Consider the following 17951-nt stretch of genomic DNA (forward strand, 5'->3'; position numbering starts at 1 on the left):
CATTATTTATATTTCTACTTTGCACTTTCTTCCACTAAAAATCTACCATTCCAGTGTTTTACTTGCTATATTGTATTTACTTTGCCACCATGGCCTTTTTTGCCTTTACCTCCCTTATCTCACCTCATTTGCTCACATTGTATATAGACTTATTTTTCTACTGTATTATTGACTGTGTTTGTTTTACTCCATGTGTAACTCTGTGTTGTTGTATGTGTCAAACTGCTTTGCTTTATCTTGGCCAGGTCGCAATTGTAAATGAGAACTTGTTCTCAACTTGCCTACCTGGTTAAATAAAGGTGAAATAAATAAATGTGCGTGAACGTGCCTTAGGCATGCTGCAAGGACACATGAGGACTGCAGATGTGGCCAGGGCAATAAATTGCAATGTCAGTACTGTGAGACGCCTAAGACAGCACTCTTCACTGACGAGTCGCGGTTTTGTCTCACCAGGGGTGATGGTCGGATTTGCGTTTATCGTCGAAGGAATGAGCATTACACCGAGGCCTGTACTCTGGAGCGGGATCGATTTGGAGGTGGAGGGTCCGTCATGGTCTGGGGCGGTGTGTCACAGCATCATCGGACTGAACTTGTTGTCATTGCAGGCAATCTCAATCAAATCAAATGTATTTATATAGCCCTTCTTACATCAGCTGATGTCACAAAGTGCTGTACAAAAACCCAGCCTAAAACCCCAAACAGCAAGCAATGCAGATGTAGAAGCACGGTGGCTAGGAAAAACTCCCTAGAAAGGCCAAAACCTAGGAAGAAACCTAGAGAGGAACCAGGCTATGAGGGGTGGCCAGTCCTCTTCTGGCTGTGCTGGGTGGAGATTATAACAGCACATGGCCTAGATGTTCAAATGTTCATAAATGACCAGCATTGTCAAATAATAATAATCATAGTAGTTGTCGAGGGTGCAACAAGTCAGTAACACAAGAGTAAGTTGGCTTTTTCATAGCCGATCTTTGAGAGTATCTCTACCGCTCCTGCTGTCTCTAGAGAGTTGAAAACAGCAGGTCTGGGACAGGTAGCACGTCCGGTGAATAGGTCAGGGTTCCAGCAGGTCTGGTACAACAGGTCTGGGACAGGTAGCACGTCCGGTGAACAGGTCAGGGTTCCATAGCTGCAGGCAGAACAGTTGGAACTGGAGCAGCAGCACGGCCAGGTGAACTGGGGACAGCAAGGAGTCATCAAGCCAGGTAGTCCTGAGGCATGGTCCTAGGGCTCAGGTCCTCCGAGAGAGAGAAAGAAAGAAAGAGTGAGAATTAGAGAGAGCATATTTAAATTCACACAGGACACCGGAAAAGACAAGAGAAATACTCCAGATGTGACAGACTGACCCTAGCCCCCCGACACATAAACTACTGCAGCATAAATACTGGAGGCTGAGACAGGAGGGGTCAGGAGAAACTGTGGCCCCATCCAATGAAACCCCCGGACAGGGCCAAACAGGTAGTGCTGTGCTGTGCGTTACAGGGAAGACATCCTCCTCCCTCATGTGGTACCCTTCCTGCAGGCTCATCCTGACATGACCCTCCAGCATGACAATGCCACCAGACATACTGCTCGTTCTGTGTGTGATTTCCTGCAAAACAGTAATGTCAGTGTTCTGCCATGGCCAGCGAAAAGCCCAGATCTCAATCCCATTGAGCACGTCTGGGACCTGTTGGATCGGAGGGTGAGGTCTAGGGCCATTCCCCCCAGAAATGTCTGGGAACTTGCAGGTGCCTTGGTGGGGTAACATCTCACAGCAAGAACTGGCAAATCTGGTGCAGTCCATGAGGAGGAGATGCACTGCAGTACTTAATGCAGCTGGTGGCCACACCAGATACTGACTGTTACTTTTGAATACAACGGAGAGACGTGGTAACCTTTGACCATGTATTATTTGATCTGACTTTATTAAACAACACCATTCGTCAGAGTAGCCTGCAATTCTCTGTAGAGCAGAGTATGTGTGTAATGTAGATAATTCTGTGGCAGAAGCTCAGATTTGTTGCTATTGGGAAGAGGGTTCCAGAGAATTCGGGGAAATGTAGCCTCTCCGTAATTAGTATTCTAAGTAACATACTTCAATATAATAGCATAGTACAACGCTACTCCAAGACAAAAAAAACCACATCATCATTTCTTATGAGATTTCAGGTTGATTGTGCGAATGGTTGCATTTCTCTCAGGTGGCAGGCCACTAGGTAAAATCTGTGCTTTGATTGAAACAAAACAGTTAGAATAGGCCAACAGTTTGTTAAAAGCAGTTACTTTTTGTAGCTATGTCTAATAAGGTGGAAATATATATATTTTTGCCATTACATAGTCACTTACATGACATTCCAGACATATAGAAGAGGGCAGTGTAACCAAACCCCCTTTTCTATTCCCAACGCCAACAGATAGTTTGACGACACATGATTGGCTCTTGGTACGAGGAACCAAACAGTTGATTGGTGCATTTGCAAAAAACCGGCAGAAGACAAAAGTGGACGAACAAAAATAATACAGTAGCCACTGGAATAGCAACTGTTCATTTGCCAGGTAAAGTACCCCAGACATAGTTCTCCTCCACATACTAACAACGACACTGTCTTATGATGTATTTCCCACATCACATTGATGGGATGTCGCTTAATTTGTTGAATCTATCAGTTTCCCGCAACAAACAACAACTAGCTAGCTAACATAGCGCGGTAACGAGCTACTACGCTAACTACAGTACTCATGACAGCTGGAAAAGTTAGTTAGCCGCTAGCCAATCAATCCAGAAGCCTGGCTTTTTATTCGGGTTACGACGTTGTTTATCTGTGTTGTAAACGTTGACTGTGTGTAGCTAATATTGCACCTAGCTAGCTATGTTAGCTAACTTGGCTATGTTAAGCCATAGAATGTGAGCCAACCAGTCGGTAAGTTATTAGCTAACGTTAGCTAGTAAAACTCAGAATGACACTGGCTGTAAATCAGGTGCATAAGCCAGTGTTACAAATGTCTCTTAGTCCTGGATGACTCCAATACATTACACATAACTCATTGGACAAAGGCGTTTTCTACAGGGGGGTTTTAAGATCCCAACGCTCAGTCTACATTAACACGCGTCGCTGTTTTGTAAGAATAAGTACCTTTCATATCAGCGAGAAATATTTGTCAAATTTAAATGGATACGTGCCCTGTTCTGGTTAGTGTTCCCACCCGGCCATTTCTCCATGTTACAGCGCTTGTTTCTGGAAGACGAGGCAACAACCTGTGCTAACTAGCCATATACCATGCTCCAACACCTGTGTACCTCAGGAAGTGTAGTTTAGTCAGATAGAGGCATACATAGCTGTTAAACTGCTACAGTAGGTTTTTAAAACTGTTGCAGGAACCTCTCTTTATACTTCCATTGGTCCATTTTTAAGCTATTACTCCGGTAGGCAGTGGCTGGCGGTAATACACCATAACGTTGGATACCGATAAATCCCACAGAAGAAGGAAGCGGTGTCTAACGATGTGTACTATCTAGCTATAGATAGTACACACCGTTAGACAGTGTCCTTCGTCCCTGCCTGTCGGCCACTGTTTTCCTGCAGTTCTGTTAGACGGCTTTGGCAGGCGGCAGCGAAGGACACAGTGTGCAAGCTTAGCCAGCTTGTCCTAAGGAGGTCTCCTGTCCACAGGAGGCGGGAGCGAAGGACACAGTGTGCTAGCTTAGCCAGCTTGTCCTAAGGAGGTCTCCTGTCCACAGGAGGCGGGAGCGAAGGACACAGTGTGCTAGCTTAGCCAGCTTGTCCTAAGGAGGTCTCCTGTCCACAGGAGGCGGGAGCGAAGGACACAGTGTGCTAGCGTAGCCAGCTTGTCCTAAGGAGGACTCTTGTACACAGGTACAAGCTAGTAGACAGTGTCGCCCCCGCCTGCCCTGTACTGGAGTAGCTAGCGGTACGTCGACACCTGGAGACAGAGTCCTTCGCCCCAGTCTGTCGGGGCAGGTTTTCTCCGATACACAACAGGCGAGATGCGGGGTCTTGACCCTGTTTAACACGTTTCCAAAGCCATGTCGCAAGTGACGATTATTCACTTTTCTAAACTTTAAAATACAACGTCGGAACTGTAGGGGGGGAGGCAGAATGGCCGACGACTGTAGGGGGGGAGGCAGAATGGCCGACGACTGTAGGGGGGGAGGCAGAATGGCCGACGACTGTAGGGGGGAGGCAGAATGGCCGACGACTGTAGGGGGGAGGCAGAATGGCCGACGACTGTAGGGGGGGAGGCAGAATGGCCGACGACTGTAGGGGGGGAGGCAGAATGGCCGACGACTGTAGGGGGGGAGGCAGAATGGCCGACGACTGTAGGGGGGGAGGCAGAATGGCCGACGACTGTAGGGGGGGAGGCAGAATGGCCGACGACTGTAGGGGGGGAGGCAGAATGGCCGACGACTGTAGGGGGGGAGGCAGAATGGCCGACGACTGTAGGGGGGGAGGCAGAATGGCCGACGACTGTAGGGGGGGAGGCAGCATGGCCGACGACTGTAGGCGGGGGGGCAGAATGGCCGACGACTGTAGGGGGGGGGGGCAGAATGGCCGACGACTGTAGGGGGGGGGGGGGGCAGAATGGCCGACGACTGTAGGGGGGGGGGGGGCAGAATGGCCGACGACTGTAGGGGGGGGGCAGAATGGCCGACGACTGTAGGGGGGGGGGCAGAATGGCCGACGACTGTAGGGGGGGGGGCAGAATGGCCGACGATTGTAGGGGGGGGGCAGAATGGCCGACGACTGTAGGGGGGGGGGGGCAGAATGGCCGACGACTGTAGGGGGGGGGGGGGCAGAATGGCCGACGACTGTGGGGGGGGGGGGCAGAATGGCAGACGACTGTAGGCGGGGGGGCAGAATGGCAGACGACTGTAGGCGGGGGGGCAGAATGGCCGACGACTGTAAGGGGGGGGGGGCAGAATGGCCGACGACTGTAAGGGGGGGGGGCAGAATGGCCGACGACTGTAAGGGGGGGGGGGCAGAATGGCCGACGACTGTAGGGGGGGGGGCAGAATGGCAGACGACTGTAGGGGGGGGGGGCAGAATGGCAGACGACTGTAGGGGGGGGGGGCAGAATGGCAGACGACTGTAGGGGGGGGGGGGCAGAATGGCCGACGACTGTGGGGGGGGGGGCAGAATGGCCGACGACTGTGGGGGGGTGGCAGAATGGCAGACGACTGTGGCGGGGGGGCAGAATGGCCGACGACTGTGGGGGGGGGCAGAATGGCCGACGACTGGGGGTGGGGGGGGGGGCAGAATGGCCGACGACTGGGGGTGGGGGGGGGGGCAGAATGGCCGACGACTGTAGGCGGGGAGGCAGAATGGCCGACGACTGTAGGCGGGGAGGCAGAATGGCCGACGACTGTAGGCGGGGAGGCAGAATGGCCGACGACTGTAGGCGGGGAGGCAGAATGGCCGACGACTGTAAGGGGGGGGGGGGCAGAATGGCAGACGACTGTAGGGGGGGGCAGAATGGCAGACGACTGTAGGGGGGGGCAGAATGGCAGACGACTGTAGGGGGGGGGGCAGAATGGCAGACGACTGTAGGGGGGGGGTAGAATGGCCGACGACTGTGGGGGGGGGGGCAGAATGGCCGACGACTGTAGGGGGGGGGGGGGGGCAGAATGGCCGACGACTGTAGGGGGGGGGGCAGAATGGCCGACGACTGTAGGGGGGGGGCAGAATGGCCGACGACTGTAGGCGGGGAGGCAGAATGGCCGACGACTGTAAGGGGGGGGGGGCAGAATGGCCGACGACTGTAGGGGGGGGGGCAGAATGGCAGACGACTGTAGGGGGGGGGGGCAGAATGGCAGACGACTGTAGGGGGGGGGGGCAGTATGGCAGACGACTGTAGGGGGGGGGCAGAATGGCCGACGACTGTGGGGGGGGGGCAGAATGGCCGACGACTGTAGGGGGGGGGGGGGGCAGAATGGCAGACGACTGTGGGGGGGGGGGCAGAATGGCAGACGACTGTAGGCGGGGGGGCAGAATGGCCGACGACTGTAAGGGGGGGGGGCAGAATGGCCGACGACTGTAGGGGGGGGGGCAGAATGGCCGACGACTGTAGGGGGGGGGGGCAGAATGGCAGACGACTGTAGGGGGGGGGGCAGAATGGCAGACGACTGTAGGGGGGGGGGCAGAATGGCCGACGACTGTGGGGGGGGGGGGCAGAATGGCCGACGACTGTGGGGGGGTGGCAGAATGGCAGACGACTGTAGGCGGGGGGGCAGAATGGCCGACGACTGTGGGGGGGGGGGCAGAATGGCCGACGACTGTGGGGGGGGGGGCAGAATGGCAGACGACTGTAGGCGGGGGGGCAGAATGGCAGACGACTGTAGGCGGGGGGGCAGAATGGCCGACGACTGTAAGGGGGGGGGGGCAGAATGGCCGACGACTGTAAGGGGGGGGGGGCAGAATGGCCGACGACTGTAAGGGGGGGGGGGCAGAATGGCCGACGACTGTAGGGGGGGGGGCAGAATGGCCGACGACTGTAGGGGGGGGGGGGCAGAATGGCAGACGACTGTAGGGGGGGGGGCAGAATGGCAGACGACTGTAGGGGGGGGGGGGCAGAATGGCAGACGACTGTAGGGGGGGGCAGAATGGCAGACGACTGTAGGGGGGGGGGGCAGAATGGCAGACGACTGTAGGGGGGGGGCAGAATGGCCGACGACTGTAGGGGGGGGGGGCAGAATGGCCGACGACTGTAGGGGGGGGGGGCAGAATGGCCGACGACTGTAGGGGGGGGGGGCAGAATGGCCGACGACTGTAGGCGGGGAGGCAGAATGGCCGACGACTGTAAGGGGGGGGGGGCAGAATGGCCGACGACTGTAGGGGGGGGGGGCAGAATGGCAGACGACTGTAGGGGGGGGGGGGCAGTATGGCAGACGACTGTAGGGGGGGGGGCAGAATGGCCGACGACTGTGGGGGGGGGGCAGAATGGCCGACGACTGTAGGGGGGGGGGGCAGAATGGCAGACGACTGTGGGGGGGGGGGGCAGAATGGCAGACGACTGTGGGCGGGGGGGCAGAATGGCCGACGACTGTAGGGGGGGGGGGGACAGAATGGCCGACGACTGTGGGGGGGGGGGGGAATGGCAGACGACTGTGGGCGGGGGGGCAGAATGGCAGACGACTGTAGGGGGGGGGGGCAGAATGGCAGACGACTGTAGGGGGGGGGCAGAATGGCCGACGACTGTGGGGGGGGGGCAGAATGGCCGACGACTGTAGGGGGGGGGCAGAATGGCCGACGACTGTAGGGGGGGGGGGCAGAATGGCCGACGACTGTAGGGGGGGGGGCAGAATGGCCGACGACTGTAGGCGGGGAGGCAGAATGGCCGACGACTGTAAGGGGGGGGGGGGCAGAATGGCCGACGACTGTAGGGGGGGGGCAGAATGGCAGACGACTGTAGGGGGGGGGGGGGGCAGTATGGCAGACGACTGTAGGGGGGGGGCAGAATGGCCGACGACTGTAGGGGGGGGGGGGGCAGTATGGCAGACGACTGTAGGGGGGGGGGGGCAGAATGGCAGACGACTGTGGGGGGGGGGGCAGAATGGCAGACGACTGTGGGCGGGGGGGCAGAATGGCCGACGACTGTAGGGGGGGGGGGGACAGAATGGCCGACGACTGTGGGGGGGGGGGGGAATGGCAGACGACTGTGGGCGGGGGGGCAGAATGGCCGACGACTGTAGGGGGGGGGGGGGCAGAATGGCCGACGACTGTAGGCGGGGAGGCAGAATGGCCGACGACTGTAGGCGGGGAGGCAGAATGGCCGACGACTGTAGGCGGGGAGGCAGAATGGCCGACGACTGTAGGCGGGGAGGCCGAGAGCTAGGTGAAGTTATGGTAGCTGTATATATATATAGCTTACTTACTTTCCCGTCTTCTTATTTCTTGTGTGTTTTTGTATGTAGTGCTATATATTGATTACTGCATTGTTGGGAAAGGAGTTGGCAAGAAAGGCATTTCACTGTACTCGTGAACATGACAATAAAAGGTGAAATGTAATCCCCCTCTTCTTCCTTGCAGGAGCCCAATGATAAATGAACCATGCTAGATCCAATGGAGAATGGCTTGTTTGACATTCCTGACTATGACAACATAGATGAGGAGACCTTTCCTCCTCTCCCCCCTCCCTTCTCACCAGGAGAGGGAGGAGATCCTTTTACAGGTGAGGACAATGACAACTATAGCTCACCAGTACCTAGCCTGGTTCCAGATATGGTTGTGCTATTTTGCCGACTGCCATGGTTACTGTCATGCTTATTATGAGCACAAACAGATCAGGGACCAGACTACACACACAATACCCAACACAAACCTGTGGGCCTACAGGTAGACTGATATGACATTATTATTATATACACCGCTGGGAGACTTCCTGCTTACTGACATCACGGACAATATAATGGGTAGATATACTTTCTATTGATGGCTGTTGATGTTGTTCAGGGGAGGAGGGCGGAGAGATCTCCAAGTTGGCCGAAGTCCCTGCTGCCAAGAGGAGAGGCGTGAAGAGACCACAGCCTAAACTGGACTCTCAGAGGTACTGTGTATTAGCCTGGAGACGGGCATAAATGAGCGTTTGGATCAGGAACTTCTACAAGCCAGAATGTTGTATAAAATGATATTGTTGCGTACTTTACCGGTTGTCCGTGTGGCTGGTCCTTTTGATGGTAGAAATGTGAGACAATATATTTCACAGGAAAGTATAATTACATCAATTTTTCAAAGCGCTGGTAGTGTGTTCAGATTTCTATAACGTAAAGCATGTAGCAGAACCATGTAAACAGGTGCACCAGCTGGGCTAGTGTGCATGCAGCAGAACCATGTAAACAGGCTGGGCTAGTGTGCATGCAGAAGAACCATGTAAACAGGTGCACCAGCTGGGCTAGTGTGCATGCAGCAGAACCATGTAAACAGGCTGGGCTAGTGTGCATGCAGAAGAACCATGTAAACAGGCTGGGCTAGTGTGCATGCAGCAGAACCATGTAAACAGGCTGGGCTAGTGTGCATGCAGCAGAACCATGTAAACAGGCCGGGCTAGTGTGCATGCAGCAGAACCATGTAAACAGGCTGGGCTAGTGTGCATGCAGCAGAACCATGTAAACAGACTGGGCTAGTGTGCATGCAGCAGAACCATGTAAACAGACTGGGCTAGTGTGCATGCAGCAGAACCATGTAAACAGGCTGGGCTAGTGTGCATGCAGCAGAACCATGTAAACAGGCTGGGCTAGTGTGCATGCAGCAGAACCATGTAAACAGGCTGGGCTAGTGTGCATGCAGCAGAACCATGTAAACAGGCTGGGCTAGTGTGCATGCAGCAGAACCATGTAAACAGACTTGGTTAGTGTGCATGCAGCAGAACCATGTAAACAGGCTGGGCTAGTGTGCATGTGTCTCCTGCATCAGGTGATAGAAATATAAACGCACAACCAGCGATTTGAACAGTTGTGTAATTCTACTTTCCTGTGGATATATTGAGTACGGTTACATGCACACAATAATGTGATTTTATTATGGATAGTCAAATATAATGGTTTGATTTAAAAACGTTTACATGCTTTGTAAGAAGAAGGATTTCCCTAATAATAATAATAATAACTCTGTTTCCATGGAGACATCTGAAAAGGCTACCTGATGTCTCTCTGATAAATGCAGATCATCACCAGTCTAAATTAACATTCTACCACAGCAAACATGTTATAAAGTTTGTATGTGAGAACTATTTCTAAAACCCATATATTCAGTTGTTCTGAACTCACTTCACTAAAGAGGGAGGCTCTCGGCTGGTGCCCAGCACAGGTGCAGATCAAATACACCACTGGAACGCCGATTAAGGTGTTTACACGTCCTAATAATTTGAAAGATTGCTCAGAAAAGCTGGTGTTTTTATCGGCGTATGCTTACTTTGACCGTACGCTGATTTAAGATAAGCAGAGTAAGGTTTTTACATGCCATACTCGACCTTCTGACATAATCAGTTTAATATGGAATTGTTAGTGTGCATGTAAATATACTCACTGTCTCCACATTCCTACCTGCAAAAGGACCAACCACACAGACAACTGGTAAAGTAAGTTCAAATATAATTTTATTCAACATTATAGCTTTTACAGGTCATGAGAGAGAACTTTCCTAATCCAAACGCTCATTTATACCCGACCATGAAAATCAATGTCTGGTTTTGTTGGGTTTTGGCATATTGTCCCTGTTCTGTAACAATCAAAGGACTTTAAAAAACAATGCTTTTGATGATCAAGTCATTGTTGATTCTCTTTGTCTTTGCAGCAACATTGCAGAGCTGTTTGATGTTTGAAGTTCAATAGCTGGTGTTTTTGTTAACATGTTTTACTCCAGGCTGACATCAGAAAGAGGACTTCCGGCTCTTCGCACCCTGTTTGACAACGTTCATTTCAAAGGCAAAGGACATGAGGTAAAGGCTAACAGCAGATTCAAGTATTGTGTCTGTTGGGCAGATGGTCTGTTTTGTCTGTTTTTTTACTCAAAGTGAAAGGCATCGATGATTGCCGAAAGGTTAGCCAGTTGACTCCCACAGCAGCTAAAGGGTGTGTTGTATGTGTGTTTTCCACCAGGCTGAGGACTTGCGGGTGCTGATGCAGAGGATGGAGAACTGGGCTCACAGGCTGTACCCCAAACTACAGTTTGAAGACTTCATAGACAAACTGGAGACGCTAGGCGGCAAGAAAGAAGTCCAGGTCAGACTGACACACCCTTGTTGTTATAACCAACATCCAGGTCAGACTGACAGGCTCTTGTTGTTATAACCAACATCCAGGTCAGACTGACAGGCTCTTGTTGTTATAACCAACATCCAGGTCAGACTGACAGGCTCTTGTTGTTATAACCAACATCCAGGTCAGACTGACAGGCTCTTGTTGTTATAACCAACATCCAGGTCAGACTGACAGGCTCTTGTTGTTATAACCAACATCCAGGTCACACTGACACACCCTTGTTGTTATAACCAACATCCAGGTCAGACTGACAGGCTCTTGTTGTTATAACCAACATCCAGGTCAGACTGACAGGCTCTTGTTGTTATAACCAACATCCAGGTCAGACTGACAGGCTCTTGTTGTTATAACCAACATCCAGGTCAGACTGACAGGCTCTTGTTGTTATAACCAACATCCAGGTCAGACTGACAGGCTCTTGTTGTTATAACCAACATCCAGGTCACACTGACACACCCTTGTTGTTATAACCAACATCCAGGTCAGACTGACAGGCTCTTGTTGTTATAACCAACATCCAGGTCAGACTGACAGGCTCTTGTTGTTATAACCAACATCCAGGTCAGACTGACAGGCTCTTGTTGTTATAACCAACATCCAGGTCAGACTGACAGGCTCTTGTTGTTATAACCAACATCCAGGTCAGACTGACAGGCTCTTGTTGTTATAACCAACATCCAGGTCACACTGACACACCCATGTTGTTATAACCAACATCCAGGTCAGACTGACAGGCTCTTGTTGTTATAACCAACATCCAGGTCAGACTGACAGGCTCTTGTTGTTATAACCAACATCCAGGTCAGACTGACAGGCTCTTGTTGTTATAACCAACATCCAGGTCAGACTGACAGGCTCTTGTTGTTATAACCAACATCCAGGTCAGACTGACAGGCTCTTGTTGTTATAACCAACATCCAGGTCAGACTGACAGGCTCTTGTTGTTATAACCAACATCCAGGTCAGACTGACAGGCTCTTGTTGTTATAACCAACATCCAGGTCAGACTGACAGGCTCTTGTTGTTATAACCAACATCCAGGTCAGACTGACAGGCTCTTGTTGTTATAACCAGTAGTAAGGATGATGATGTGAATGTTTTATTTCTCAGACCTGTCTCAAGAGAATACGGTTGGACATGCCGTTAATACATGAAGACTTCATAGGAGACGGCGGTGAGAGGACAACGTCACTAACTACATTTAGTGTTAGACAGGATTCAGTATGTATCAAGTGACTCAGAGTGGGAGTGCTGATTTTAGGATCAGTTTTGCCTTGTACACAACAATGAATAAGATTATACGTACAGGGAGGACCTGATCCTAGATCAGAACTCCTACTCTGAGACACTTAACACATACATGCCCAGATCAATAGTAGTAGTAGTGTCTAGAGGTAGATATGACACAGTCCCAGATCAATAGTAGTGTCTAGAGGTAGATATGACACAGTCCCAGATCAATAGTAGTGTCTAGAGGTAGATATGACACAGTCCCAGATCAATAGTAGTGTCTGGAGGTAGATATGACACAGTCCCAGATCAATAGTAGTGTCTAGAGGTAGATATGACACAGTCCCAGATCAATAGTAGTAGTAGTGTCTGGAGGTAGATATGACACAGTCCCAGATCAATAGTAGTAGTGTCTAGAGGTAGATATGACACAGTCCCAGATCAATAGTAGTAGTGTCTAGAGGTAGATATGACACAGTCCCAGATCAATAGTAGTAGTAGTGTCTAGAGGTAGATATGACACAGTCCCAGATCAATAGTAGTAGTAGTGTCTGGAGGTAGATATGACACAGTCCCAGATCAATAGTAGTGTCTGGAGGTAGATATGACACAGTCCCAGATCAATAGTAGTAGTGTCTAGAGGTAGATATGACACAGTCCCAGATCAATAGTAGTAGTGTCTAGAGGTAGATATGACACAGTCCCAGATCAATAGTAGTAGTAGTGTCTAGAGGTAGATATGACACAGTCCCAGATCAATAGTAGTAGTAGTGTCTAGAGGTAGATATGACACAGTCCCAGATCAATAGTAGTGTCTGGAGGTAGATATGACACAGTCCCAGATCAATAGTAGTGTCTGGAGGTAGATATGACACAGTCCCAGATCAATAGTAGTGTCTAGAGGTAGATATGACACAGTCCCAGATCAATAGTAGTGTCTGGAGGTAGATATGACACAGTCCCAGATCAATAGTAGTGTCTGGAGGTAGATATGACACAGTCCCAGATCAATAGTAGTAGTAGTGTCTAGAGGTAGATATGACACAGTCCCAGATCAATAGTAGTGTCTAGAGGTAGATATGACACAGTCCCAGATCAATAGTAGTGTCTAGAGGTAGATATGACACAGTCCCAGATCAATAGTAGTGTCTGGAGGTAGATATGACACAGTCCCAGATCAATAGTAGTGTCTAGAGGTAGATATGACACAGTCCCAGATCAATAGTAGTAGTAGTGTCTGGAGGTAGATATGACACAGTCCCAGATCAATAGTAGTAGTGTCTAGAGGTAGATATGACACAGTCCCAGATCAATAGTAGTAGTGTCTAGAGGTAGATATGACACAGTCCCAGATCAATAGTAGTAGTAGTGTCTAGAGGTAGATATGACACAGTCCCAGATCAATAGTAGTAGTAGTGTCTGGAGGTAGATATGACACAGTCCCAGATCAATAGTAGTGTCTGGAGGTAGATATGACACAGTCCCAGATCAATAGTAGTAGTGTCTAGAGGTAGATATGACACAGTCCCAGATCAATAGTAGTAGTGTCTAGAGGTAGATATGACACAGTCCCAGATCAATAGTAGTAGTAGTGTCTAGAGGTAGATATGACACAGTCCCAGATCAATAGTAGTAGTAGTGTCTAGAGGTAGATATGACACAGTCCCAGATCAATAGTAGTGTCTGGAGGTAGATATGACACAGTCCCAGATCAATAGTAGTGTCTGGAGGTAGATATGACACAGTCCCAGATCAATAGTAGTGTCTAGAGGTAGATATGACACAGTCCCAGATCAATAGTAGTGTCTGGAGGTAGATATGACACAGTCCCAGATCAATAGTAGTGTCTGGAGGTAGATATGACACAGTCCCAGATCAATAGTAGTAGTAGTGTCTAGAGGTAGATATGACACAGTCCCAGATCAATAGTAGTGTCTAGAGGTAGATATGACACAGTCCCAGATCAATAGTAGTGTCTAGAGGTAGATATGACACAGTCCCAGATCAATAGTAGTGTCTAGAGGTAGATATGACACAGTCCCAGATCAATAGTAGTAATGTCTAGAGGTAGATATGACACAGTCCCAGATCAATAGTAGTAGTGTCTAGAGGTAGATATGACACAGTCCCAGATCAATAGTAGTGTCTAGAGGTAGATATGACACAGTCCCAGATCAATAGTAGTGTCTAGAGGTAGATATGACACAGTCCCAGATCAATAGTAGTGTCTAGAGGTAGATATGACACAGTCCCAGATCAATAGTAGTAGTGTCTAGAGGTAGATATGACACAGTCCCAGATCAATAGTAGTCGTGTCTAGAGGTAGATATGACACAGTCCCAGATCAATAGTAGTAGTAGTGTCTGGAGGTAGATATGACACAGTCCCAGATCAATAGTAGTAGTAGTGTCTAGAGGTAGATATGACACAGTCCCAGATCAATAGTAGTAGTAGTGTCTGGAGGTAGATATGACACAGTCCCAGATCAATAGTAGTGTCTGGAGGTAGATATGACAAAGTCCCAGATCAATATGTGTTGGTGTCTAGAGATAAATATGACACAGTCCCAGATCAATAGTAGTGTCTAGAGGTAGATATGACACAGTCCCAGATCAATAGTAGTGTCTAGAGGTAGATATGACACAGTCCCAGATCAATAGTAGTAGTGTCTAGAGGTAGATATGACACAGTCCCAGATCAATAGTAGTAGTAGTGTCTAGAGGTAGATATGACACAGTCCCAGATCAATAGTAGTGTCTAGAGGTAGATATGACACAGTCCCAGATCAATAGTAGTAGTAGTGTCTAGAGGTAGATATGACACAGTCCCAGATCAATAGTAGTGTCTGGAGGTAGATATGACACAGTCCCAGATCAATAGTAGTGTCTGGAGGTAGATATGACACAGTCCCAGATCAATAGTAGTAGTAGTGTCTAGAGGTAGATATGACACAGTCCCAGATCAATAGTAGTGTCTAGAGGTAGATATGACACAGTCCCAGATCAATAGTAGTAGTAGTGTCTGGAGGTAGATATGACACAGTCCCAGATCAATAGTAGTGTCTGGAGGTAGATATGACACAGTCCCAGATCAATAGTAGTGTCTAGAGGTAGATATGACACAGTCCCAGATCAATAGTAGTAATGTCTAGAGGTAGATATGACACAGTCCCAGATCAATAGTAGTGTCTAGAGGTAGATATGACACAGTCCCAGATCAATAGTAGTGTCTAGAGGTAGATATGACACAGTCCCAGATCAATAGTAGTGTCTGGAGGTAGATATGACACAGTCCCAGATCAATAGTAGTAGTAGTGTCTAGAGGTAGATATGACACAGTCCCAGATCAATAGTAGTGTCTGGAGGTAGATATGACACAGTCCCAGATCAATAGTAGTGTCTGGAGGTAGATATGACACAGTCCCAGATCAATAGTAGTAGTAGTGTCTAGAGGTAGATATGACACAGTCCCAGATCAATAGTAGTGTCTAGAGGTAGATATGACACAGTCCCAGATCAATAGTAGTAGTAGTGTCTGGAGGTAGATATGACACAGTCCCAGATCAATAGTAGTGTCTGGAGGTAGATATGACACAGTCCCAGATCAATAGTAGTGTCTAGAGGTAGATATGACACAGTCCCAGATCAATAGTAGTAATGTCTAGAGGTAGATATGACACAGTCCCAGATCAATAGTAGTAGTGTCTAGAGGTAGATATGACACAGTCCCAGATCAATAGTAGTGTCTAGAGGTAGATATGACACAGTCCCAGATCAATAGTAGTGTCTAGAGGTAGATATGACACAGTCCCAGATCAATAGTAGTGTCTGGAGGTAGATATGACACAGTCCCAGATCAATAGTAGTGTCTGGAGGTAGATATGACACAGTCCCAGATCAATAGTAGTGTCTAGAGGTAGATATGACACAGTCCCAGATCAATAGTAGTAGTAGTGTCTGGAGGTAGATATGACACAGTCCCAGATCAATAGTAGTAGTGTCTAGAGGTAGATATGACACAGTCCCAGATCAATAGTAGTAGTAGTGTCTAGAGGTAGATATGACACAGTCCCAGATCAATAGTAGTGTCTAGAGGTAGATATGACACAGTCCCAGATCAATAGTAGTCGTGTCTAGAGGTAGATATGACACAGTCCCAGATCAATAGTAGTAGTAGTGTCTGGAGGTAGATATGACACAGTCCCAGATCAATAGTAGTAGTGTCTAGAGGTAGATATGACACAGTCCCAGATCAATAGTAGTGTCTAGAGGTAGATATGACACAGTCCCAGATCAATAGTAGTAGTAGTGTCTGGAGGTAGATATGACACAGTCCCAGATCAATAGTAGTGTCTGGAGGTAGATATGACACAGTCCCAGATCAATAGTAGTGTCTAGAGGTAGATATGACACAGTCCCAGATCAATAGTAGTAATGTCTAGAGGTAGATATGACACAGTCCCAGATCAATAGTAGTAGTGTCTAGAGGTAGATATGACACAGTCCCAGATCAATAGTAGTGTCTAGAGGTAGATATGACACAGTCCCAGATCAATAGTAGTGTCTAGAGGTAGATATGACACAGTCCCAGATCAATAGTAGTGTCTGGAGGTAGATATGACACAGTCCCAGATCAATAGTAGTGTCTGGAGGTAGATATGACACAGTCCCAGATCAATAGTAGTGTCTAGAGGTAGATATGACACAGTCCCAGATCAATAGTAGTAGTAGTGTCTGGAGGTAGATATGACACAGTCCCAGATCAATAGTAGTAGTGTCTAGAGGTAGATATGACACAGTCCCAGATCAATAGTAGTAGTAGTGTCTAGAGGTAGATATGACACAGTCCCAGATCAATAGTAGTGTCTAGAGGTAGATATGACACAGTCCCAGATCAATAGTAGTCGTGTCTAGAGGTAGATATGACACAGTCCCAGATCAATAGTAGTAGTAGTGTCTGGAGGTAGATATGACACAGTCCCAGATCAATAGTAGTGTCTGGAGGTAGATATGACACAGTCCCAGATCAATAGTAGTGTCTAGAGGTAGATATGACACAGTCCCAGATCAATAGTAGTGTCTGGAGGTAGATATGACACAGTCCCAGATCAATAGTAGTGTCTAGAGGTAGATATGACACAGTCCCAGATCAATAGTAGTAATGTCTAGAGGTAGATATGACACAGTCCCAGATCAATAGTAGTAGTGTCTAGAGGTAGATATGACACAGTCCCAGATCAATAGTAGTCGTGTCTAGAGGTAGATATGACACAGTCCCAGATCAATAGTAGTAGTAGTGTCTGGAGGTAGATATGACACAGTCCCAGATCAATAGTAGTGTCTGGAGGTAGATATGACACAGTCCCAGATCAATAGTAGTAGTAGTGTCTAGAGGTAGATATGACACAGTCCCAGATCAATAGTAGTGTCTAGAGGTAGATATGACACAGTCCCAGATCAATAGTAGTGTCTAGAGGTAGATATGACACAGTCCCAGATCAATAGTAGTGTCTGGAGGTAGATATGACACAGTCCCAGATCAATAGTAGTGTCTAGAGGTAGATATGACACAGTCCCAGATCAATAGTAGTAGTGTCTAGAGGTAGATATGACACAGTCCCAGATCAATAGTAGTAGTGTCTAGAGGTAGATATGACACAGTCCCAGATCAATAGTAGTGTCTAGAGGTAGATATGACACAGTCCCAGATCAATAGTAGTGTCTAGAGGTAGATATGACACAGTCCCAGATCAATAGTAGTGTCTAGAGGTAGATATGACACAGTCCCAGATCAATAGTAGTGTCTAGAGGTAGATATGACACAGTCCCAGATCAATAGTAGTGTCTGGAGGTAGATATGACACAGTCCCAGATCAATAGTAGTGTCTGGAGGTAGATATGACACAGTCCCAGATCAATAGTGTAGGTGTCTAGAGGTAGATATGACACAGTCCCAGATCAATAGTAGT

The 17951-nt window shown here is 48.9% G+C and overlaps 1 protein-coding gene across 1 annotated transcript in view; it reads left to right on the forward strand.

Moving 5' to 3' along the window:
* Positions 1-2433: 2433 nt before the first annotated feature.
* The window catches only part of LOC106587900 (TIMELESS-interacting protein), a 43015-nt gene continuing 27497 nt past the window's right edge, over positions 2434-17951 (forward strand). The window contains exons 1-6 of the mRNA XM_045689662.2: positions 2434-2535; positions 8025-8166; positions 8448-8541; positions 10356-10431; positions 10592-10714; positions 11864-11927. Coding sequence (XP_045545618.1) covers positions 8046-8166; positions 8448-8541; positions 10356-10431; positions 10592-10714; positions 11864-11927 — 478 coding nt within the window. The 5' untranslated portion in view covers positions 2434-2535; positions 8025-8045. The remainder of the gene's footprint in view (positions 2536-8024; positions 8167-8447; positions 8542-10355; positions 10432-10591; positions 10715-11863; positions 11928-17951) is intronic.

This window comes from Salmo salar, chromosome 11, assembly GCF_965601325.2.
Source record: "Salmo salar chromosome 11, fSalSal1, whole genome shotgun sequence".
In the NCBI taxonomy this organism is placed as follows: domain Eukaryota; kingdom Metazoa; phylum Chordata; class Actinopteri; order Salmoniformes; family Salmonidae; genus Salmo; species Salmo salar.